The 27,641-nt window shown below is 39.7% G+C and overlaps 1 protein-coding gene across 1 annotated transcript in view; it reads right to left on the minus strand.

Moving 5' to 3' along the window:
- The window catches only part of LOC133570155 (calmodulin-regulated spectrin-associated protein 3-like), a 43,733-nt gene extending 18,927 nt beyond the window's left edge, over positions 1-24,806 (minus strand). The window contains exons 1-6 of the mRNA XM_061922864.2: positions 24,612-24,806; positions 10,588-10,865; positions 7,844-7,984; positions 7,656-7,742; positions 7,460-7,495; positions 2,051-2,098 (exon numbers count right to left, since the gene is read on the minus strand). Of these exons, the coding sequence (XP_061778848.2) occupies positions 2,051-2,098; positions 7,460-7,495; positions 7,656-7,742; positions 7,844-7,984; positions 10,588-10,865; positions 24,612-24,777 (756 nt within the window). The 5' untranslated portion in view covers positions 24,778-24,806. The remainder of the gene's footprint in view (positions 1-2,050; positions 2,099-7,459; positions 7,496-7,655; positions 7,743-7,843; positions 7,985-10,587; positions 10,866-24,611) is intronic.
- Between the last annotated feature and the right edge of the window lie 2,835 nt (positions 24,807-27,641).

The raw sequence follows: 27,641 nt of genomic DNA on the forward strand, positions 1-27,641 counted from the left end.
AACATTTACTAAATTTTTCGTATCGCTGTATATCTGCGGCTTATAGTCTGGTGCGGCTAATACACATAAAAACATTTATTTGTATCTAAAATTTGGCGCACTGCAAAAAGTCAGTCTTCAAAAACAAGAAAAAAAAATACAAAAAATAGGGGTATTTTATTTGAACTAAGCAAAATTATCTGCCAATAGAACAAGAAAATGCAGCTTGTCAAGACTTTCCAAAACAAGTAAAATTAGCTAACCTCAATGAACCCAAAAAATACCTTAAAATAAGTATATTCTCACTAATAACAAGTGCACTTTTCTTGGTAGAAAAAAAGGGACATTTTTGCTCAATATGTTGAAAAATATTCTTAAATTAAGTAAATGCTAGTGCCATTATCTTGACATAATGATATGCGCTCGGCATCATGATTTTTTTTTCATGCTTGAAGTAAGAAATTATTACTTTAAAAAAGTAGTTTTATACTTGTGAGTGTTGATGACACAGCTTTGCAACAGTTGATATTCTAGTTTTAAGCATGTTTTACTCAATATACGTAGGTCATAGAATCTCAGCAACAAGCTGTAATAGCTTACTGAGATAATTTAGGACCAAAACCCTTAAAACAAGTAAAACACTAACATAAAATATGCTTAGTGAGAAGAATTATTTTTTTAGACAGAAAATAAGCAAATATCACCCTTATTTGAGATATTTAATCTTACTTAGATTTCAGTTTTTGCAGTGTGGGTCCATGCACTGCAAAAAGTCAGTGTTCAAAAACAAGAATAAAAAATACAAAAATTAGGGGTATTCTATTTGAACTAATCAAAATTATCTGCCAATAGAACAAGAAAATTTGCCTTGTCAAGACTTTCCAAAACAAGTAAAATTAGCTCATCTCAATGAACCCAAAAATACCTTAAAATAAGTATATTCTCACTAATAACAACTGTACTACTATATGAGTAAGTATTTTCTATTGTTTCATTGAAAATAAAACAGCAAAGTATATTTGGCTGTCATCTGTTTTAATATGAGACACAATTGTGCCAAAGTCATGATTTTTTTTTTCATGCTTGAAATAAGAAATTATTACTTAAAAAAGTAGTTTAATACTCGTGAGTGTTGAGGACACAGCTTTGAAACAGTTGATATTCGAGTTTCAAGCATGTTTTACTCAATATAGCTCATCACATCTCAGCAACAAGCTGTAATATCTTACTGAGATCATTTAGGACCAAAACCCTTAAAACAAGTAAAACACTAACATAAAATCTGCTTAGTGAGAAGAATTATCTTATCAGACAGAAAATAAGCAAATATCACCCTTATTTGACATATTTAATCTTACTTAGATTTTAGTTTTTGCAGTGTGGGTCCATGACGAGGACTTCTGTTTTGTTTCATCAGCCATTTTACTGCCATATGACAGGCACCATTCGGCAACAAATAAGGTAGGTAAATAAACATTTACTAAATGTTTCGTATCGCTGTATATCTGCGGCTTATAGTCTGGTGCGGCTAATACACATAAAAAATATCAAAAATTTGGTGGGTGTGTTCGATAGCCTGGAAAATAGGGTGTTATCTTAAGATCATTTTGGAAACAGCTCTTGATTGACTCTCATTAGATTGTACAAGTGCAACTAATGTTGTGGTCATGTTGTGAGTGCATGTGACGACAAGGTAAACACACACCAACCAGAGGGCGTGGTCTCAAGCTCCAGAAAACCAAGCATTACAGAAATGATAAACAGTGACCAAAAAAACAATTTCAAACAATGTGGTTTTATGTGAGGATGCATCAAACGCACACACACTGGCAGCCATAACGGCATTGTTGGAGGCCAAAGGTCTTCATCAAGCATTAGATGTGGGGAGTGAGGGTATGGGGCTGGGGGGTGGGGGGGTCACACCTCCCGTAATGTGATTTTTTGGCACCAGTGCAGTAAAATTGAAACCACAATGCAGCTTGGTGTTAGGGTGGACATAAGTCGGTGAGTTGGGGGTTTTTGTTACTACGGGAGACGTAGAGGACGAGTATGGCGAGGTGTTATACGTTACCACTGGCGGTTTGTTCCCCGACTCCTTCAAACAAAAAGCGATAGCATGCTGGATGGGGGATGGCAGAGAAGAGGGACACAAGCGTAAAAATGACAAAGGGGTCCCCTGTAACACATTCGTCACAAAGCGACAGGAGGAGGAGGAACAGAAGGGTGGAGGGGACAGTGGTGGAGAGGCGAGGCGGGGGACAAACAAGGTGGGCGTGGTTTCACCTCCACTTCTCTCCTTCCTTCCCTCCGAGCATCCCTTTCACTCAACTGATGCCTGAGAGTCACCATGTCCTCAGAGGAGTGGTGTGTGTATTGGAGGACCACCAGAGGTCCCCCTTTCTCTCTAATATGCATTTTATATTGACTTGTTTTCTTCTATATCAGGCCTGGGCAATTATTTTGACCAAATTTAGAGAAAAAAATATGTCTGTCTATCTATTTTTAGGAAAACTAATACAAAACTTCACAATAAAGCCTGATTGAATGCTAAAAATATTATGACAGACCGCCTTAAAAACGGAATGGAATTGTTTTTTTCTATGAACGATAAAACCCTGAATATTGACAACATATGAACGTCACACCCCCTCTCAATCGACATATTTTACAATCAAGCCAAATGTAACAAAAATGCAAAAAAACAGCGAAATATGAATGCGAAGGGTAAAAAAACAAAAAACATCTACAATCTGATACATCTGATATATCACTAAGCTTTAGAACTTTCTTGTAAAAATCTCCTTCCGCATCTGTCCCTGACACCCCCATTTCAGGCTGGCCGTTCTGGAAACACTCTGTGGAAACGCTTCCCACCCACACTGCTTGGTGCCTCGTCTGACCTGCTGTGACGTAGATTACCATAGTAACTAGTAAGATTGCACGGTATACGGGTATTAGTATAGTACCGCGATACTAATGAATCATATTCGGTACCATACCGCCTCTGAAAAGTACCGGTCTGCCACACAAGATTTTTTGTTAAAATAAAGCCAATAATGCAATTTTTTCTGGTCCCTTTATTTAGAAAAGTATCGAAAAATATTGGTACCAGGACAACACTAGTCACTAAAATATCATGCAAAAGCGCAGATTCCAACCATTGAAATACTTTGTATAGTTCAAGACTTATGGTAATTAGAAAACATCACTGCACATCATAATGGCAGCTACAGTTTCCATCTTAAAGATCTACAAAAAAATATTTGGGAATGTCCGGCGAGCCAGATTGAAAAGCTTAACGGGCCGCATGTGGCCCCCGGGCCTTAATTTGCCCAGGTCTGTTCTATATAAAACTAAATTACACTATAGATCATAAAAATACTGTTTGTGGACTACAGTGGAACCTCTAAGGTCAAATGCAATTAGTAATGGTCTAAAAATAAGTTAAACATTAATAGGAAGACGTTAAAAAATAGAAACATTTTCCCAAAAGTATGAGTGAATATCCCATCCAATCCAAGAATTTTTTTTTTTTAAATTAGGGGTATTTGAACTAAGCAAAACTATCTGCCAATAGAACAAGAAATTTTGGCTTGTCAAGACTTTCCAAAACAAGTAAAATTAGCTAACCTCAATGAACCCAAAAATACCTTAAAATAAGTATATTCTCACTAATAACAAGTGCACTTTTCTTGGTAGAATTTTTTTTTTTTGACCTTTTTGCTCAATATGTTGAAAAATATTCTTAAATTAAGTAAATGCTCGTGCCATTATCTTGACATAATGATATGCGCTCGGTATTACATTTCTTGAAACCAGCAAACTTATACTAAAAACTCATTTATTGTTCTTAATGGAAAGGCAACAAGGCAACCGCTTGTTACTCTCGGGGTCTCCTAGCCGCTCAGGCAAATCATATGGTCTAAAAATGCATTTTTCCATGGATAACATGACATCATCGCGCCAAGTGCGTGCTCTTTCAGCCAATTAGTGCGCATATATAAAGCCCGGCCCCCGGCCAAAATTTTTTTTATTGTAATTTTGAAGAATTCATCTGAATGTGCATGAACTATTTCTGCTCAAAATAGTTAGAAATGTCACATCTTAAATGTTTAAATATTAACTGTCAGTTTACTGTACTGTGCCAACTGTACTACTATATGAGTACGTATTTTCTATTGTTTCATTGAAAATAAAACAGCAAAGTCTAACATCAGTTTTAATTATGAGAAACAATTGTGTCAAAATCATGATTTTTTATTTCATGCTTGAAATAAGAAATTATTACTTTAAAAAGGTAGTTTACTGTACTGTGCCAACTGTACTACTATATGAGTACATATTTTCTATTGTTCCATTGAAAATAAAAACGCAAAGTCCATTTGGCTGTCATCTGTTTTAATTATGAGACACAATTGTGTCAAAGTCATGATTTTTTTTTCATGCTTGAAATAAGAAATGATTACTTTAAAAAAATAGTTTAATACTCGTGAGTGTTGATGACACAGCTTTGCAACAGTTGATATTCTACTTTCAAGCATGTTTTACTCAATATAGCTCATAAAATCTCAGCAACAAGCTGTAATATCTTACTGAGATCATTTAGGACCAAAACCCTTAAAACAAGTAAAACACTCTAACATAAAATCTGCTTAGTGAGAAGAATTATTTTATCAGACAGAAAATAAGCAAACATCACCCTTATTTGAGATATTTAATCTTACTTAGATTTCAGTTTTTGCAGTGTGGATTCCCTCCTAATTCTGCTCACGTCAGAGACGCAATCCACTGTGCACAAGTTAAGAAGATGAACATTGTGTGTGCTATCATGTTTGCACGTGTTTTAGTACACGCAAACCTTTAGTACGGCAGGCCCCTGGTGTTGTTTAATTTTTTTTACGGTGGCCGACAGGGGCAAATGCGCAGCAAAGTCCAAAACACACGCAAATTGCAAAAAACACATGCGATTTCACAAAACGCAAGGCGCAAGAGCAGGGCAAATGCACAGCGGCCTCCAAAACACACACAAACCCCAAACAAATGCAAATTGGAAACGCGCAGCAACGTCCAAAACACACATAAACCTGCAAAACACATGCTCTCAATAAATCTGTAGCTCTAAAATATTGTTGTATTGCTTTTCAGTCCGCCAGCTTTCTTCTGGGCATCCCGCTCATGTATTTGTACACTGCAAAACACTAAAATCTAAGTAAAATTAAATATCTCAAATAAGGGTGATATTTGCTTATTTTTTGTCTGATAAGATAATTCTTCTCACTAAGCAGATTTATTGTTAGAGTGTTTTACTTGATTTAAGTGTTTTGGTCCTAAATGATCTCAGTAAGATATTACAGCTTGTTGCTGAGATTTGATGAGATATATTGAGTAAAACATGCTTGAAAGTAGAATATCAACTGATGCAAAGCTGTGTCATCAACACTCACAAGTATAAAACTACTTTTTTAAAGTAATAATTTCTTACTTCAAGCATGAAAAAAAAGATCATGACTTTGACACAATTGTGTGTCATAATTAAAACAGATGACAGCCAAATGGAATTTGCTGTTTTATTTTCAATAAAAAAATAGAAAATACGTACTCATATAGTAGTACACTTGTTATTAGTGAGAATATACTTATTTTAAGGTATTTTTGGGTTCATTGAGGTTAGCTAATTTTACTTGTTTTGGAAAGTCTTGACAAGCCGAATTTTCTTGTTCTATTGGCAGATCATTTTGCTTAGTTCAAATAAAATACCTCTAATTTTTGTATTTTTTATTCTTGTTTTTGAACACTGACTTTTTGCAGTGTATATCCCTCTCAGACTTTGTGCCACTGGTAGGACTTACTCATGAATAAGTATGTGTATATGCCGCCTTCAGGCTTGTCAGGCACGTCAACATGGCCGCACTGATCAGACGGATTGCATTGATAGACTTCTGTCTCAGTTGACTAATGCAGTAAATAGACACGGCTTCGCCCTGCTCAAGATGGTGGCCACGACGCATCGTTGTAATAGACAACAACGCTAGAGGGGGCATCTACACCGCAAAAACTGAAATCTAAGTAAGTAGTATTAAATATGTCAAATAAGGGTGATATTTGCTTATTTTCTGCCTGATAAGATAATTCTTCTCACTAAGCAGATTTTATGTTACAGTGTTTTACTTGTTTTAAGGGTTTTGGTCCTAAATGATCTCAGTAAGATATTACAGCTTGTTGCTGAGATTTGATGAGCTATATTGAGTAAAACATGCTTGAAACTAGAATATCAACTGTTGCAAAGCTGTGTCATCAACACTCACAAGTATAAAACTACTTTTTTAAAGTAATCATTTCTTATTTCAAGCATGAACAAAAAAATCATGACTTTGACACAATTGTGTCTCATAATTAAAACAGATGACAGCCAAATGGACTTTGCGTTTTTATTTTCAATGGAACAATAGAAAATATGTACTCATATAGTAGTACAGTTGGCACAGTACAGTAAACTGACAGTTAATATTTAAACATTTAACATTTGACATTTCTAACAATTTTCAACAGAAATAGTTCATGCACATTCAGATAAATTCCTCAAAATTACAATTAAAAAATTTTGGCCGGCGGGCCGGGCTGTATATATGCGCACTAATTGACTGAAAGAGCACGCACTTGGCGCGATGATGTCATGTTATCCATGGAAAAATTCATTTTTAGACAATATGATTTGCCTGAGCGGCTAGGAGACCCCGAGAGTAACAAGCGGTTGCCTTGTTGCCTTTCCATTAAGAACAATAAACTAGTTTTTAGTATAAGTTTGCTGGTTTCAAGAAATGTAATGCAGAGCGCATATCATTATGTCAAGATAATGGCACTAGCATTTATTTCATTTAAGAATATTTTTCCACATATTGAGCAAAAAGGTCTCATATTATTTTTTTTCCATCAAGAAAAGTGCACTTGTTATTAGTGAGAATATACTTATTTTAAGATATTTTTGGGTTCATTGAGTTTAGCTAATTTGACTTGTTTTGGAAAGTCTTGACAAGCCGAATTTTCTTGTTCTATTGGCAGATAATTTTGCTTAGTTAAAGTAAAATACCCCTCATTTTTGTATTTTTTTTTCCCCTTGTTTTTGAACACTGACATTTTGCAGTGTACATATTTGTATCTATAGGACTTACTTCCTAGTAGCATGCTAACTTCCGGTTTCATCGTACTTCTGTTGTGTTTTCCCTCATTGTGCATGTGTTTTTGGGAGTTGTGTGTGTTTTGGACACTCGTGCGCGTTTGCCACTGTCGGCCACTGTGGGTTTTTCCGGCAACGCTGCAGGACAAATCAACACACTCTCTTTGATCAGCTGACATGACAGGCAGTTGAGTTTAAAGGCAGTTTAAACACACACAGACACGCTCTCACACACACACACACACACACACACGTAGTGTGTATGCAGGCACATCCACGGCAAGTATACACTGAGAGGACACTTACTGGGACTAGCTTCCAGTACCAGCGGTTGGACGGGCCCTGGTAAAGAGTACCAACAGAGACCAGCCCAGGGGAGACACAGTGAGGATGAGGATGTTAGAAGCTTGACAAGAGGGTAGGCTTGGTAAAAACAACATGTGCGAAGGTACAGTACGTATCACCACCATTGACCATTATGCCACCTTAAGTGTGTGCTTACCGTTTCCTGAGAAGGCTGTTGGTCGGTACCCGGCTGAGACTTAGCTGGCTCTTCTTCCTCGGTGCTCTCCCTCAGTTTCTGGTTCAACTTAAAAGACAACAATGTTAAATCACCTGGGCTAAGTTCCGGCCCCTGTGGCCTTGCATGTCTCGGATGAATGCTTGTCTTTCTCGACACCCTCGACTTACCCTGTTGACCCAAAAGAGCAGCGCGTTTTCCCACGGCGCCCCAACGCCCATCTGCGCCGCCTCCTCTGCCATATTGACCCTGCCCACCACCTCTCTGGCAGCCAGCGACATCAGGGAGTCGATCATGGCCAGGTGGGCTTTCTACAACCGGGACACAAAACTGTCACTTAGCTCCACAGTGGTGTATAAATGATATCTACATTATTTTTCTAATCATTTGTGGTGACCTAGCAGATGGAGCTATAATTTTTATAATGTTGATTACTTTGTTATTGTCATGACTTGGTCCTGGGTGTTTGCTTTTCCGGAATGCAACGGAAAGTTGGCTCGGGCGAGACGGGAATGTAAATACATGATTTATTTAATATATCAAAATAAAGTACAAACGAAAAGCGCGCACAGTGGCGGAGAACAAACTATGAAACCAAAAGACTATAGCATTAATAAACAAAACTTACTTGGCATGGACTAAAAGGAGCAGCATGAACGATGGACATGAAATCAAGTGTCAGAAATGTGCAGAGCATAATTGTGGGATGTCACCAGAAAGACAAACTGAAAACAATGAACTTAAATACTACAGACATGATTAACGAAAACAGGTGCGTGACTCAAAACGTGAAACAGGTGCGTGACGTGACAGGTGAAAACTAATGGTTGCTATGGTGACAAAACAAAAGTGCACAAAAAGTCCAAAAACAAAACCGAACATGACCAAAACAAAAACATGATCACACAGACATGACAGTTATAGACTGGACACTGGCTGCGAGTTAGTGGGCGGTCGAGGGTGGTTGCTTTGGTGGACAATAACTGATACAGTCTGCTTTGCCAGTCCAAAAGCATTCGCCGTTTTCCGTAGTCTTCCCTCGAACCCAGGTAATACAAAGCACGCGCTACCTTTTTTTATTACATGGGAGCTTGCATTCTCGTTGTCTCTCCTTCGACAAATGGACTATGTTTTTCGGTAAGTAGGATCACAGCTGACCTGGACATTGGAAAGTTCTCTTGCCGTCTGAGAAGTGTTGTATCCCAAATAGCTGCGATCGCTTTCTCTTAAAGGAGAACATTATCACCAGACCTATGTAAGCGTCAATATATACCTTGATGTTGCAGAAAAAAGACCATATATTTTTTTAACCGATTTCCGAACTCTAAATGGGTGAATTTTGGCGAATTAAACGCCTTTCTATTATTCGCTCTCGGAGCGATGACGTCACAACGTGACGTCACATCGGGAAGCAATCCGCCATTTTCTCAAAGACATTACAAACACCGAGTCAAATCAGCTCTGTTATTTTCCGTTTTTTCGACTGTTTTCCGTACCTTGGAGACATCATGCCTCGTCGGTGTGTTGTCGGAGGGTGTAACAACACGAACAGGGACGGATTCAAGTTGCACCAGTGGCCCAAAGATGCGAAAGTGGCAAGAAATTGGACGTTTGTTCTGCACACTTTACCGACGAAAGCTATGCTACGACAGAGATGGCAAGAATGTGTGGATATCCTGCGACACTCAAAGCAGATGCATTTCCAACGATAAAGTCAAAGAAATCTGCCGCCAGACCCCCATTGAATCTGCCGGAGTGTGTGAGCAATTCAGGGACAAAGGGCCTCGGTAGCACGGCAAGCAATGGCGGCAGTTTGTTCCCGCAGACGAGCGAGCTAAACCCCCTGGATGTCTTGGCTCACACCGTCCCTTATGCCACCGAAGATGATCAAGAGAAGAATATCAACCCTAGCTTCCCTGGCCTGCTGACATGAGGGTATGTCTACAGAATATATTAATTGATGAAAACTGGGCTGTCTGCACTCTCAAAGTGCATGTTGTTGCCAAATGTATTTCATATGCTGTCAACCTAGTTCATAGTTGTTAGTTTCCTTTAATGCCAAACAAACACATACCAATCGTTGGTAAGAAGGCGATCGCCGAATTCATCCTCGCGTTCTCCCGTGTCGCTGGCTGTCGTGTCGTTTTCGTCGGTTTCGCTTGCATACGGTTCAAACCGATATGGCTCAATAGCTTCAGTTTCTTCTTCAATTTCGTTTTCGCTACCTGCCTCCACACTACAACCATCCGTTTCAATACATGCGTAATCTGTTGAATCGCTTAAGCCGCTGAAATCCGAGTCTGAATCCGAGCTAATGTCGCTATAGCTTGCTGTTCTTTCCGCCATGTTTGTTTGTGTTGGCTTCATTATGTGACGTCACAGGAAAATGGACGGGTGGTTATAACGATGGTTAAAATCAGGCACTTTGAAGCTTTTTTTAGGGATATTGCGTGATGGGTAAAATTTTGAAAAAAACTTTGAAAAATAAAATAAGCCACTGGGAACTGATTTTTAATGGTTTTAACCATTCTGAAATTCTGATAATGTTCCCGTTTAAACAAAAATTAAAAGTATGTTGGAGTTGGGGTGTTGGTGGAGGGAACGGTGATAAAGTCATCTAAAATAATTTGTGTTAAAAAGGGGGCAGATAAATATAACAATAGTATTCTTCCATCTGCTCCTTTCTGATCATGGAAATGTATAAGAAACAAAAAAAAAAATGAAAGTGTCAACTGTATATGGCTTGTATATATGCATTTTCATGAAAGGAATAAAAAGAAATGATGAATGATGATGATGATGATTTTAACCGATTCGTAGCTCTTGAATCGTGCCCAAAGATTCTACTACTGTATTTACCAGGTATGTATTTATATTATTATATTCCATTAGATGGACATGCATAATCGCTTACTGTTTTGATGGGAACGTGGCAGAGGTCGTCCCCAGTGACGTCCACTTCTTGGACCTTCGGGGCGAGCCCTTTCTTTGTGAGGAACTGCAGCAGAGCGTAGTTGTCATCCGGTAAGTCCTGTGTCGCTGGCCCAGTGCCACCCTGACCCTGGGCCAGCAGGGCTTGAACTCGGCAGTAGAACTCCGTGGAGAGGAGCAGCTTAGAGACGGCTGGCTTGAGGTGCTCTTGCTCATGCTGATCCTTGTAGAGCGGTTCCCGTAACTCCACTGGGACATTCTCTGGGGATGGACACGTAAACACAGACTCAAGTCACTACAATCAATTTGTGACGCAGCCATGCCCGGAACTACCATTGAGGACACCAAGATCATATCCTCACTATTTGTTTTGAGTGAGAATAAGATCACATGACTGACTGCAATTGTACTTTGTGTAGGACATTGTGTGGACTGTATCGCGCCTTCACATCACCATGCGGTAGAACATCCTGTCACAATAAACGATCTTTGGTCATGCACAACCGGCTACAACTCCAGCAACGTAATGTAATGAAATCCACTTTTGCTATGTACAAACCCCGTTTCCATATGAGTTGGGAAATTGTGTTAGATGTAAATATAAACGGAATACAATGATTTGCAAATCCTTTTCAACCCATATTCAGTTGAATATGCTACAAAGACAACATATTTGATGTTCAAACTCATAAACTTTATTTTTTTTTTGCAAATAATAATTAACTTAGAATTTCATGGCTGCAACACATGCCAAAGTAGTTGGGAAAGGGCATGTTCACCACTGTGTTACATGGCCTTTCCTTTTAACAACACTCAGTAAACGTTTGGGAACTGAGGAGACACATTTTTTATGCTTCTCAGGTGGAATTCTTTCCCATTCTTGCTTGATGTACAGCTTAAGTTGTTCAACAGTCTGGGGGTCTCCGTTGTGGTATTTTAGGCTTCATAATGCGCCACACATTTTCAATGGGAGACAGGTCTGGACTACAGGCAGGCCAGTCTAGTACCCACACTCTTTTACTATGAAGCCACGTTGATGTAACACGTGGCTTGGCATTGTCTTGCTGAAATAAGCAGGGGCGTCCATGGTAACGTTGCTTGGATGGCAACATATATATATATTTCAAGCATGAAAAAAAAAAACATGACTTTGACACAATTGTGTCTCATGATTAAAACAGATGACAGCCAAATGGACTTTGCTGTTTTATTTTCAATGAAATAATAGAACATACGTACTCATATAGTAGTACAGTTGGCACAGTACAGTAAACTGACAGTTAATATTTAAACATTTAAGATGTGACATTTCTAACAATTTTGAACAGAAATAGTTCATGCACATTCAGATGAATTCTTCAAAATTACAATAAAAAAAAATGTGCGCACTATCTGGCTGAAAGAGCACGCACTTGGCGCGATGATGTCATGTTATCGATGGAAAAATGCATTTTTAGACCATATGATTTGCCTGAGCGGCTAGGAGACCCCGAGAGTAACAAGCGGTTGCCTTGTTGCCTTTCCATTAAGAACAATAAATTAGTTTTTAGTATAAGTTTGCTGGTTTCAAGAAATGTAATGCCAAGCGCATATCATTATGTCAAGATAATGGCACTAGCATTTACTTTATTTAAGAATATTTTTCAACATATTGAGCGAAAAGGTCTTTTTTTTTTCTACAAATAAAAGTTCACTTGTTATTAGTGAGAATATACTTATTTTAAAGTATTTTTGGGTTAATTGAAGTTAGCTAATTTTACTTGTTTTGGAAAGTCTTGACAAGCCAAATTTTCTTGTTCTATGAGCAGATAATTTTGCTTAGTTCAAATGAAATACCCCTCATTTTTGTATTTTTTTTTTCTTGTTTTTGAACACTGACTTTTTGCAGTGTAAGCCAGGTTCTGCTCACAGAGATCAAGCCCACCCGCCCCAAACTTAGGTGTGCACAGGTGTGCGCAGGTCTTCGCGATCCGTGGGATGCCCGTTTTACGAAAAGAAGCACAGCACATGTCAAATGTGAATTATTGAATGACAAGGACACCCTTAATGAACACTGACGGACAAGTGGGTCAATGAGACCAAACTAATCATAACTAATTCATAGTGCAGCATCTGAATGATAGGTAAATCAAATCACGCAGATATTATATGATCGGCGAAGGAAATTGGGCCAGAATGAGCATACAGGAAGGCAGGATGTAGAAGAGAACAAAAAACATCAGAACCAATTAGTGTTTTTTCCTGATGGGTAGACTGCATTAACAGTATGTAAAAAGCCGACCAATGATGATACAGGAAGGCCAGGCCTACACAGTAACCATAGCAACCAATCAGTGTGATCACTCAGTGTCTAATCCTCGTAGTGTAGTCATGATGTAAACTTTTGCCCCAGTGGACGTTTGCTGATGTCCTATACGAGACGATAATGTCGTCTTCTGCATGAACAGCTCAGGGAGAAAAGCGAGGATCATGTCACGCTATCCACAAAGAAGACGAAAACATTCCAAGAGCGGGACAGCATCGGAACACTGACCCACATTCTGAACGCTGCAGTCTCAGAAGGATGCTGGAGCTGTCGGGCTAACTAGAGGGAAGTCTCCAATGTCTATGCGCATTTATAAATGGCTGTCTTCCTCTCTTGTGTAACTCCTTCTCCACTCACCAGTATAGCATCAATAAAATCTAAAAAAAATGATCGTCACCCCACTTTTTGCTGACACACTTTTGCTGTGTTTGCTTTGTTGAATCCTCTCAACACATTGCAAAAAGTGGTGGCAGGAAATGGGACGGTCGTCGCTATGGAAACGATGGAAATGGAAAGCTGCAGTCATTGTGTCCCAGCAGCAACGGCGGCAGTGAGACACGACTGCAGAATAGTAGATCAGGCGCCGTTAACTCGTTTAACATAATTCAGAGCTAATCTTATACAGGCAGAAGCATGCTTCTGTGCCTGCGAAACATGAATTTACAAAATGTGCGTGAACAACTATGGCGAGGACCCTGTTCACTTTTCATGACGATGACAATTTAGACAGATATTTATTGCTCTGTTTTTACTTTCCTCTATGTCATACTTGCCAACCTTGAGACCTCCGATTTCGGGAGGTGGGGGGCGTTTGGGGCGTGGTTAAGAGGGGAGGAGTATATTTACAGCTAGAATTCACCAAGTCAAGTATTTCATATATATATATATATATATATATATATATATATATATATATATATATATATATATATATATATATATATATGTGAAATACTTGACGAAATACTAAGTCAAGTATTTCATATATATATATATATATATATATATATATATATATATATATATATATATATAAGAAATACTTGACATATATATATATAAGAAATACTTGACTTTCAGTGAATTCTAGCTATAAATGTATATTTATTTTATTATATATATATATATATATATATATATATATATATATACACATATAAAATAAATACTTGAATTTTAGTGTTCATTTGTTTACACATATACACACGCATAACACTTATCTACTCATTGTTGAGTTAAGGGTTGAATTGTCCATCCTTGTTCTATTCTCTGTCACTATTTTTCGAACCATGCTGAACACCCTCTCTGATGATGCATTGCTGTGTGGCACGCACAAAAGTGCTTTCATCAAATGCACTAGATGGCAGTATTGTCCTGTTTAAGACTGTCACAACATTGCTGTTTACGGCAGACGAACTGCTTTACGGTAGACAAAAAACGTGACTGCTGTTGTTGTGTGTTGTTGCCGCACTGGGAGGACGTTAATGAAACTGCCCAACAATAAACCCACATAAGAAACCAAGAACTCGCCCTCCATCATTCTACAGTTATAACGTGATTGGGCAGGTACGCTGTTTATATTGTGGGTTAGCGGACTCAGGTCCGCATGGACCTGAGTCCGCCTGAATTTCGGGAGATTTTCGGGAGAAAATTTGTCCCGGGAGGTTTTCGGGAGAGGCTCTGAATTTCGGGAGTCTCCCGGAAAATCCGGGAGGGTTGGCAAGTATGCTCTATGTCAACTCTGTAACCATGTATTACTCAATGACGTTGCCCTTAATTACTCTTTGTCTCGGTATATCCCCTCATAAATTGCATACTAGCTGATGCCTATGTCTATTAAGTTCTACCTCTTTTCTCTATGTAGTATATTTCCCCTCTTAAACCGCACACTAGCCAATGTTGCTCTTTGGGGTTTCTATATCAACCGCCTTAAACCACGTAGTGTTATTGCTCTCTCCTCATTTAAATGATAAATAATAAATGGGTTATACTTGTATAGCGCTTTTCTACCTTCAAGGTACTCAAAGCACTTTGACAGTATTACCACATTCACCCATTCACACACACATTCACACACTGATGGCGGGAGCTGCCATGCAAGGCGCTAACCAGCAGCCATCAGGAGCAAGGGGTGAAGTGTCTTGCCCAAGGACACAACGGACGTGACTAGGATGGTAGAAGGTGGGGATTGAACCCCAGTAACCAGCAACCCTCCGATTGCTGGCACGGCCACTCTACCAACTTCGCATTTGAAAACACTTCTTTGATGTCTACATAACTTGTAATGGTGAAGCTTTTATCACGGTTGTGGGTGTGGAGGCTTGGTGAGGAGGACCCAATTGCAGGGAAGCAAGGTGAAGGAACACGGTTGTTCAGTTCACGAGGTTTATTCCAACAACGAGGACAAGACATACGAGGATCGGACAAACAGAACTAAATACATTGACTAATTAGATAAGGAATTCAGCTGGCTGGACTAAAGAGGAAGGAGAGAGTTGATTACAGGAAAGCAGGGCCAGAGCAAGACACGGGTGCAACCAATAGTACTAACATGCACATGAACTAGACTAAAACATAAACACATAAACCAAGCCATGACCCGGGAAACAAATCATGACAGTACCCCCGCCATACTTGCCAACCCTCCCGATTTTTCCGGGAGACTCCCAAATTTCAGTGCCCCTCCCAAAAATCTCCGGGGGCAACCATTCTCCCGAATTTCACCCGGACAATGATATTGCCTTTAGCGTCCTCTACAACCTGTCGTCGCGTCCGCTTTTCCTCCATACAAACAGCGTGTCGGCCCAGTCACATATTGTATGCGGCTCCTGCAGACACGTAAGTGACTGCAAGAAATACTTGATCAACAGCCATACAGGTCACACTGAGGGTGGCCGTATAAACAACTTTAACACTGTTACAAATATGCGCCACACTGTGAACCCACACCAAACAAGAATGACAAACACATCCGCACCCTAACACAACATAAACACAACAGAACAAATACCCAGAATCCCTTGAAGCCCTAACTCTTCCGGGCTACAATATACACCCCCACTACCACCAAACCCCGCCCACCTCATCTCCCGAATTTGGAGGTCTCAAGGTTGGCAAGTATGACCCCCGGCCCTCCTTAAAAGGGATGATTCCAGACTTCCCGAAAACGAAAATGACGCAAGTCCACAGTCACGGGTGGGTGATAGGAGGAGTTGCCAGTGGGTCGCCAGGCCAAGTGTCCCCGGAGTCAGCGGGGACGAGTCAGTTGGCGGCGCAGAGTTGAACGCCACTGTAGCTGGCGTCCATGAACTAACCACATTCGTGGTCATTGAAACAGCAGGATGCGAGCACCTAACGGACACTTCCAAGCCAGGCGAGCAGGAGCTGTATGTGGCATAGTCGGAAAACCCACTGGAAGAGCGGCATCGCACAACAAAGCTGTGCGTCCACATTAGCACTGCCATTAGTTCTTCCCCCCCAGGAAGCGGATTCCAGACACCCTGTTTTTCTGCTGGAAAAGACACCAAGGGTGGGAGGGGGGAGGTGTGGAGGAGGGTTGGAGACTCCTTCTGCACTGACAACTGGATGGGAACCATGATGATTGAACCCCTTGTAGCCATTGAGACACGACTCGGGGTCACAGGAGAATGAGTGCCATCAGCCTGCTGCCGTTGGGTCAATGAAGCCTTATAAACTAAAAGAGGACGCTAACAGGGGAGAAGCTACACTGCAGGACTTAGGACCAGGTAAACAGACTTTCACCAAAGGAGAAGCTTATGAGATTGACAGGTTTAGACAGGCTGTGGGTGAACAGAAGTATGAGTGCGCCTACTTGGGCGACTTCATTGACCTACTTGGGCGACTTCATTGACCACCATGTGGTGGGCCAGAGTAGATGGTCAAACAAGTGCCCAAGTAAGGGTCAGAAGTCAACTCATGGGAAGAGGACAAAGAAGGGGAGTACCCTCTATTGGTCAAAGTGGTTGGGACACAAGAAGGATCTAACTCTAAATCAGAATCCAGGAGGTTAAAAAGCTCATCCAACATTCACCAAGGTCAGAAAGGTCAGCGTCATCCCAGGAAGTGTGAGACAGAGTATTAAGAACAGTGTTGGAAGTTGAACTAAGATAGGCAGGGTCATAATCAGAATGAGAAAGAATATTTTAATAGTTCACGCTCAGAATGTTCAAGGTCGGAGGACTCAATCATACCAAAATGTGGAGGATTAAAGGATAGGAAACAGGATTTAAAGTTGAAACGGGGATTGAGCACAAAAGACGAGTCGGACATGTAAAGGTCGGACAGACACAAGACAGCAAACAGAGGACTAAATAGATTGACTAATTAGATAACTAAATACACCTGGACTAAACACAAGAAGAGGAAGGCGAGAGTGGATTGGAGGAAAGCAGGGCCAGATCAAGACACAGGTGCAACCAATAATACCAACATGAACATGGGGAACACATCCATCCATCCATCCATTTCTACCGCTTTGTCCCTTTCGGGGTCACGGGGAGCATATCTCAGCTGCATTCATTTAGATCAGGGGTGTCAAACTCAAATACAGAGTGGGCCAAAATTTAAAACTGAACAAAGCCGCGGGCCAAGGTTGAACAAATTAACCTTTCTGATAGGGACCCAAACAAGTTTTGCATTAAATATTGAACAAGCAAGGCTTATATAACTTTATAGTGACATGCTAAATCCAGTTTCAAATAATAATAATTAAAAAATATCAATGGCATATCAAATACAATTTAAATAAAAATTTAATGCCTCTTTTCTATTTGCAGCCTTCTGAGGTAAATATCAACATTAACTTTTTCCACAGGCTAATAAATTTGAAAATAAAATAATGAATAAACCAACCATTCAGGACTTTAAATTGCTCAGTTTGCAACACACTGATCTAATCTGATGTGCCCAAGCCACATACCTGCCATCTTTACTTGGATGCAAGTTCATTAATGTCGGGGCTCAGGCTTTGAGCTGAGGCATCCCTCATTATCGAACGAAGGTGTTCATCAGTCATTATATCTCGTATTCCACAGTCTTGGGGGCGTGCCTTACAGGCACTGCTTTTAACGTCCTCTACGAGCTGACGTCACGTCCGCTTTTCATTCCTTCTAACAACGTGCCCGCCCAGTCACAAGATATGAGCGGCTTCTGTACGCACACATACGTAAATGCAAAGCATACTTCATCAACAGCGATACAGTTTACACTGAGAGTGGCCGTATAAGCAACTTTAACACTGTTAGAAATATACGCAACACTGTGAATCCACACCAAACAAGAATGACAAACACATTTTGGGAGAACATCCGCACCGTAACACAACATAAACACAACAGAACAAATACCCAGAACCCTTTGCAGCACTAACTCTTCCGCGACGCTACAAAATACACCCCCGCTACCTCCAAACCCCGCCGCCCCCCACACACACATACACACACCTTGTTGCGTCCCGGAAGAGTTAGTGCTGCAAAGGGTTCTGGGTATTTGTTCTGTTGTGTTTATGTTGTGTTACTGTGCGGATGTTCTCCCGAAATGTGTTTGTCATTCTTGTTTGGCGTGGATTCACAGTGTGGCGTATATTTCTAACAATGTTAAAGGTTTTTATACTGGCGCCCTCAGTGTAACCTGTATCGCTGAAGATCAAGTATGCGTTGCATTCACTTCTGTGTGCGTGCCAAAGCCGCACATTTTATGTAACTGAGCCAACACTAGTTGGACTGGACGAAAAGAGGACGTTACAATTCTCGGGAGGGGCACTGAAATTTGGGAGTCTCCCGGGAGGTTTGGCAAGTATGAGAATTAGCGGTGTACCGCGGCACCGCCGCTGTATATAATCAGCGGGCCAGCTCTAGTGTTAATTTGATATCACCTCACGGGCCAAGTGAAATTACACGGCAGGCCAAATTTGGCCCGCGGGCCAGAGTTTGACACCCATGATTTAGATGTATTCAGTGTTGTGTAATTCTAATACAGTGCCAAAAAGTTGTGAGCGAAAAGATCTTGCAAGTGCAACATTTTTTGACTCGCATCAAGAAACCTCCATGGGACAAAGCCCCGCCCCTGTTCTTCAAAACTAGTCACGACCCTGGTGAAACCCATCATTTATCCACACCAGAGCAAGGTGGGTATAGTGTCTTGCCCAAGGACACAACTGCAGTCACTGTGCACAAACAAAGAGCTCTTAAGTTTCTGGACGGCCGCTCTACCACCTAAGCCACGCCGCCCCTAAAAGTGACCCTAAAAGTAAAGAAAACAAATCCTGTCTTCACTTTTATCCAGAATCTCACCAAAATGCAATTCCTTGGCCCATGCAGCACCCTTTTAAAACGTGTAGTTAATCTTTTTTTTTTTGTCATAATCCTACTCAAACTATATAAAGCTATTTATTGCTGTGGTGACTAAAGACTTGAACTCAAAATATTGACCACCTCTAAATAGATATCAAATGAACTAAAGGCTTAAATAAAAGGGTTAGAGGAGTCTTCATTTGATCACTTGGCCTTGTCTGGTTGAGTAAGCCTCATCTTGAATAAGCCTCAGCTCAGTGGGCGTGTGTGTGTGTATGTGTGTGTGTGAGTGAGTTGGGCCCCTTGTGTGGGCCTATAGCCTCTATTAAAATTCAAGGCACCCAGTGGGCAATTAAATACATAATTAAAGTTATATAACAGAAAAAAAAAATCTCAACTGATTCACAGTCCAAAACATTACTTCATTAAAAAATACTTCATATATAATATTACTAGGGCTGTCAAATTATTATTTTTTTTAATCAGATTCATCACATCATGATTATCACGGTGATTACCTGCTTGCATAATTAAAATTTGTCGAAGAAAAGACCCCAATATTTGTATACAATGCAATTGTGACGATCTGTCACTTCACTTCTGGTGGTGGTTCCTTGTTTGGTGTTTGTTTCCTTTTTGTTCCCTTTCCTAGCTTTTCTCCCTGAGCGCTCGTTTTCCTCACCTGTCCCTGATTGGCAGCCCGGCAAACCTGGTTGCAGTTGCCAATCAGGCTGCAATGTATGCCTGCCTCGCCTGTTCCTCTGGGCTCGAGGAATAATGACTATGGTAAGAACCTCACATGCACAACTGCTTCCTTCTCTATTTTGAGTATTAAAAGACTCTTACCTGATCATCACTCTCCTGGTTCCTGCATCTTGGGGTCACTACCACTGCAGCCATGCGGGTTCCCAACATAATCCTCGAGCCCTGAGGAACAGGCGAGGCAGGCATATATAGCAGCCTGATTGGCAACTGCAACCAGGTGTGCCAGGCTGCCAATGATTAATGCGTTATTTTTTTGTTATTAATCACATGAATTAACTTGTTAATTCTGATAGCCCTAAAGATAATATATATGAGCAGGTGTCAAACTCAAAGCAAGATCTGGCCTGTCACGTCATTTTATGTAGCCCACGAAAGTCTGGAAAATATGTAGGTCAATAAAATACTTACCCTATTTTTCTGACTATGAGGCACACTTAAAATACTTTCATTTTATCAAAATCAACAGTGCGCCTTATAACATGGTGCCTAACGGACAAATTAATTATTGTTGTGCTTACCGTTATTTGGTACATGGTGTAATGATAAGTGTGACCGCTAGATGGCAGTCACACAAAAAATATGTGAGGACTGCAGATTGACGCCCCCTTTTCAATAAATGACATTAGCAAGTACAGGTTAGCAAGCAAGCTCAAAACGTTCATGTTTCATTGAGAATATAGAACATTAAACAGTGACACGGAGCTAAAAAATCTGTCAAAATGTTTTAGTAGGACTTTGGTAAGCTACGAAGCCGCACCGCTTGATGGAACGCGGCGTATTACGGCTACCATAGTCAGACATACTGTGCTTCAACATACAGCTATTATGGTGAATGTATAAGGACCCCAACATGGCACATATTAAGACATTATCTGGCGCTTTGTTTCAACCTATTATGCAAAACGAACTGTTCATACCTATTGGTTCCAGCTGATGTGTATTTGGGATCTGCATAAGTCCTGAAAATGTGTGTGTCGTTGTCAATAAGCTCCTTGTTTGTTGCTATTTGTAATATAAAGTAGCGCAAAGTTCTAAGATATCCATGGAAGGGCTAAAAACTATCGGTACAACGATGACGGGGAGAAGATGCTATGGAAGTGGAGGCACGTAAATAAGACCGCCTACAAAACAGCGCATACTGAAAAGACGGTAAGAAATCGGCTCGAAGATGGTCTGTAAAACATAATTATGCAACGTTTTGACCAAATAACCACCATTACTTGTTATGTAGACCACAAGAAAGTGTTGAAGAAATGAAGAAAAAAATCATAATATGACCCGTTTTATGCGCCTTTTGTGTGAAAATACACCTGAGTAGACCCACTCATCTGCAGTGTGCCTTATAATCTGGTGCGCCCTTTTGGTCCGAAGAATACGGTCAATTATTTAACTAAATTTGACTAAATTATTTAAATTTTGTCAGAAAAAAATGCATATCTTTTAAACTTTAATATCATCTGATCATGCCAAATATTATATCAATAAATACTTTCTTACAAAAATATTTGGTAACACTTTAGTATGGGGAACACATATTCACCATGAATTGGTTGCCTATTAACATGCAAATTAGTAACATATTAGCTCTTAATTAGTCATTATTAAGTACTTATTAATGCCTTATTCTATTATACAACCAGTAAGCCATTAACTAAGAGTCTTCCCTCAATAACCTCAGAATTATTGCTTATTAGTAACCCTAACTCTAACCCTTATATGTTGCCCTAGTGTCCAAATAACTCTAAATTAATTCTTTGTTAAGAACATCCAGAAGCTGCAATACATACAGAATAGTGCTGCTAGGATCCTGATGAGAGTGTGGAAATATGACCATATCACACCAACTCTCAAATCCCTTCACTGGCTTACTGTTCCACTCAAGATTGAATTCAAAGTCTCCCTACTAACCCGCCAGTGCCTCCATGGAAATTCCCCCCTCTACCTCAAAGAAATACTCACCCCCAAATCCTCCACACGACACCTCCGCTCCGGACAGGCTAACCTCCTCCAACCTCTGAAGACAAAGCTACGAATAATGGGAGACCGGGCTTTCTGCTCCGTCGCTCCCAGTCTGTGGAACGCTCTCCCTGACCACCTGAGGGCACCACAGACTGTGGATGCTTTTAAAAAAGGCTTAAAAACCCTTCTTTTTTTTTAAAAAAAAGCCCTTTTTTAGATATATGCATACTAGCATTAGCTATTTGGCTGTTCTAGTTTTGATTTTGATTTGATTTTTTTTAATACACTGTAGCACTTTGAGGTTGCTTACTCAATGTAAAGTACTCTTTACAAATAAAATCTATTATTATTACTAGAGATGTCCGATAATATCAGCCGATAAATGCGCTAAAATGTAATGTCGGAAATTATCGGTATCGTTTTTTTATTATCGGTATCGTTTTTGTTTTTTTGTTTTTTATTTTATTAAATCAACTGAAAAAACACAAGATACACTTACAATTAGTGCACCAACCCAAAAAAAAACCTCCCTCCCCCATTTACACTCATTCACACAAAAGGGTTGTTTCTTTCTGTTATTAATATTCTGGTTCCTACATTATATATCAATATATATCAATACAGTCTGCAAGGGATACAGTCCGTAAGCACACATGATTGTGTGTGCTGCTGGTCCACTAATAGTACTAACCTTTAACAGTTAATTTTACTCATTTTCATTAATTACTAGTTTCTATGTAACTGTTTTTATATTGTTTTACTTTCTTTTTTATTCAAGAAAATGTTTTTCATTTATTTATCTTATTTATTTATTTTTTTTAAAGTACCTTATCTTCACCATACCTGGTTGTCCAAATTAGGCATAATAATGTGTTAATTCCATGACTGTATATATCGGTTGATATCGGTATCGGTGATTAAAGAGTTGGACAATATCGGAATATCGGATATTGGCAAAAAGCCATTATCGGACATCCCTAATTATTATTAATAAGCAACTAATTAATGGTGAATATGTTCCCCATACTAAAGTGTTACCAAATATTTTTGTAAAGATAAAAATAGTTCAATGTCTGCTTGTCACCTTTACTTATGATTACAAAGCAAGGTCTCCATCAATTTGTACATTTAAAAAAAAAATCTAATAATCAAATGCATCCGTATAATTGTGTGATAATATAAGGTGATAATATAAATAAAAGGTGATTATTAGGGGTGTAACGGTACACAAAAATTTCGATTCGGTACGTACCTCGGTTTAGAGGTCACGGTTCGGTTCATTTTCGGTACAGTAAGAAAACAAAATATACATTTTTTGGTTATTTATTTACCAAATTTGTAAACAATGGCATAACATACATATACACACAGGCTCCATTGCCAGGGTTAATGTGGTCAACATATACAAAATAAAAACTAAATAAGATAAGGCTCAGAATGATTTCTTAACAAAACCTTTCTGCAGATAAAGTGCTTTTTTTGATTGATTGATTGAGACTTTTATTAGTAGATTGCACAGTACAGTACATATTCCGTACAATTGACCACTTAATGGTAACACCCCAATAGGTTTTTCAACTTGTTTGAGTTGGGGTCCACGTTAATCTACATTAAACTGCCTCAAGTTGTTGCTCAGATTAAATAAAATGACAAAACTTTTCTTCTACATATAAAAAGTGCAACATTAAACAGTTTCAAGTCAACTCAGCCTCAGATTAACTTTTCTCCCCCCCCCCAGTCTGGCTAATTTGGCAGTAAAAGGATATATGGGCTCATTGTTCTTCCACCCTAGAAGTGGGTCAAAATCTAGTTTTTAATGCAATATGGACTTAAATCTGCTGCTATAAAAACATTTGTTATTGCTTTAGCCCTGCCTGACTCGCCGAACCGAAACCCCTGTACCAAAACGGTTCAATACAAATACATGCACCGTTACACCCCTAGTGATTATACATTTATTTCAGTGCCTTCAAATGATATATTGAAATTAAAATGAGATGCATCACACTTGAATTTCAATTAATCATGATTAATCGCACAACTCAAATACATCATTTCAATTGATTTTTTTTAAGAAAACCCTCTATCAAAAAGGAGGTTGACATCCCTGCCTTAGTTATTAAATTAAAATATTATACACGACTCTGAATATAGTAATCCTAATAAAGTCATCGATTCGTCATGGACACAGTGACAGTGGAATGACGTCACCCAGCAACTACACAAAGGGCCAATCAACACAATTTGCAACGTCGCACTTTTCCTGCCTTGCAGCAGCGCCTTTGTGTTGACTAGATGACTACAAACACAACAGTCACCTTGTAACAGTGACACAAATATTATGTAGCCAGCACGCCACGGGCTGACCCACTTCCATGCCGCACAGCAGCACTTTGCAGCAAATGTGCCTTTTGTTGCACCGTAGGCAATCCCCACGCAGCGTGCACGCGCATAAGGGGATCACCTATAACACCACGGTAGCAATAATTAGCCTTGTCATGTGGAAAAAAGCGTGCGTGGGAAGAGCGGCGTCAGTATGCGGGATGAAGCAGGAAAAGGCCATATGGAGGAAGGTGATAACGTGGGTAACAACACAGTATAAATGGAGGGCCACACCCATCCACCCTTGCGTGGATGGAGGGAACCACCGTGGAGGCTTTTTTTTACCTGCGCATCCGTAAGACTTGCACAGCAGCCACCGCACGCTGGCTCGGATCCGAGCCCGGCTGAAGTCACACCGGTCCAGAGGCGGGATCTCCGGCACGGTGAAGGGCCTCCTCTTCGTCGTTGTCGCCGCCGTAGCCGTCGTGGCCTCGCCGGGAGAGTCCACCATGTCCGCGCTGTGGCGCACGGAGCACCGGCTGGAGCGATGGGAAGAGGAGGGATGGAGGATGGAGAGAGGAGGAGGAGGAGGAGGAGGAGGAGGAGGAAGAGGGTGGAGGATCTTGTGACGTAGACCCGGAAAAGCGTGAATCACATTCTCTACAATAGAATAGAATAGAATAGAATAGAATATATATAGAGCAGCGGTCCCCAAACTACGTCGGAAATCTCAGGTTAAAAAAAAAATGGTAACACTTTAGTATGGGGAACATATTCTAAGTCACAAAGACTTAATTTAGAGTTATTCATACTTGCCAACCTTGAGACCTCCGATTTCGGGAGGTGGGGGGTGGGGGGTGGGGGACGCGGTCGGGGGTGGGGCGTGGTTGGGGGCGTGGTTAAGATATATATATATATATATATATATAAGAAATATTTGACTTTCAGTGAATTATATATATATATATAAATAAAAGAAATACTTGAATTTCAGTGTTCATTTATTTACACATATACACACACATAACACTTATCTACTCATTGTTGAGTTAAGGGTTGAATTGTCCATCCTTGTTCTATTCTCTGTCACTATTTCAGAACACACACATTATACAAATATACATTATAAAATCAATAAGAAAACGGGAGCTCTAATTTGGGAGTCTAAATTAGGATCAGAAGTTCCTATATAAACATTGCGCACTCACGTCGCCTTTTTGTATTGATTACTGCAGCTGTGCACTGGATTCATTCACAAATACTTCAACTCACAAACACTTTAGAGTTAGGCTCCACCATCAGAATGTGTACTTAAACTTATAAAGATCACGTGGATATTATTCAGTGAGTTGATTCACCAAAACTAACCTGTTATACAGGAGGAAAAAGCACACAGGACGTTTCAATTGTTCACAGACTGGTCGCGCTCATCAGAATGACAAGACACTTCCGGTCTGCAGGTGATAGCATTAAATTGGGAAGAAACGCCCTACTGCTCCCTACTGACCAATGTGAATACTGATAAATGTGTAATGACAGCTCCAAAAACGAATTCAAACCACAAAATAAAATAAATAAATCAACACAAAAATGTGACACATTATGGGTGGGTCACATATGCATGTACAGTAGATGGCAGTATTGTCCTGTTTAAAAGTGTCACAACATTGCTGTTTACGGCAGACGAACTGCTTTACGGTAGACGAAAACTTGACTGCTGTTGTTGTGTGTTGTTACCGCGCTGGGAGGACGTTAATGAAACTGCCTAACAATAAACCCACATAAGAGACCAAGAACTCGCCCTCGATCATTAGCTGTTTATATTGTGGGAAAAGCGGACGTGTGAACAGGCTGTCAACACGTCACTCAGGTCCGCATGGAGCTGGAGGGGGCGTGGCCTCCAGCTCCGCCTGAATTTCGGGAGATTTTCGGGAGAAAATTTGTCCCGGGAGGTTTTCGGGAGAGGCGCTGAATTTCGGGAGTCTCCCGGAAAATCCGGGAGGGTTGGCAAGTATGGAGTTATTTGGACACTAGGGGACATACTTGCCAACCTTGAGACCTCCGAATTCGGGAGATTTTTTTTGGGGGGGGGGAGTATATTTATAGCTAGGATTCACTGAAATTAAAGTATTTCTTATATATATATATATATATATATATATATATATATATATATATATATATATATATATATATTAGGGGGCAGCACGGTGGAGAGGGGTTAGTGCGTCTGCCTCACAATACGACGGTCCTGAGTAGTCGTGAGTTCAATCCCGGCCTCGGGATCTTTCTGTGTGGAGTTTGCATGTTCTCCCCCAAAGACATGCACCTGGGGATAGGTTGATTGGCAACACTAAATTGGCCCGAGTGTGTGAATGTGAGTGTGAATGTTGTCTGTCTATCTGTGTTGGCTCTGCGATGAGATGGCGACTTGTACGGGGTGTACCCCGCCTTCCGCCCGAATGTAGCTGGGATAGGCTCCAGCGCCCCCCGCGACCCCGAAGGGAATAAGCGGTAGAAAATGGATGGATGGATATATATTAGGGATGTCCGATAATGTTTTTTTGCCGATATCCGATATTCCGATATTGTCCAACTCTTTAATTACCGATATCGATATCAACCGATACTGATATATACAGTCGTGGAATTAACACATTATTATGCCTAATTTGGACAACCAGATATGGTGAAGAGAAGGTCCTTTTTTTAAATATTAATAAAATAAAATAAGATAAATTAATTAAAAACATTTTCTTGAATAAAAAAAGAAAGTAAAACAATATAAAAACAGTTACATAGAAACTAGTAATTAATGAAAATGAGTAAAATTATCTGTTAATTTAGAGTTATTTGGACACTAGGGAACATATTCCAAGTAACAAAGACTTAATTTAGAGTTATTTGGTTAGGGTTAGGGTTAGGGTTAGAGGGTTAGGGTTGAGGTTCGGGTTAGGGTTAGTAATGGTGAATATGTTCCCCATACTAAAGTGTTACCGGCTTACTGGTTGTATAATAAGGCCATGCAGAATAAGGCATTAATAAGTACTCAATAATGACTAATTAAGAGCCAATATGTTATTAATTTGCATGTTAATAAGCAACTAATTAATGTTGAATATGTTCCCCATACTAAAGTGTTACTAAATATATATATATATATATATATATATATATTTATTTATTTTTTTGTAATTTTCTTTTTTTAATCTGTCCTTTCTAATCCATTTTCTACCACTTGATACTCCTAACTGCTCAGGCAAATCATATTGTCTAAAAAAATATATATATATATATATATATATATATATATATATATATATATATATATATATATATATATATATATATATATATATATATATATATATATAT

This window comes from Nerophis lumbriciformis, linkage group LG27, assembly GCF_033978685.3.
Source record: "Nerophis lumbriciformis linkage group LG27, RoL_Nlum_v2.1, whole genome shotgun sequence".
Taxonomy (NCBI): domain Eukaryota; kingdom Metazoa; phylum Chordata; class Actinopteri; order Syngnathiformes; family Syngnathidae; genus Nerophis; species Nerophis lumbriciformis.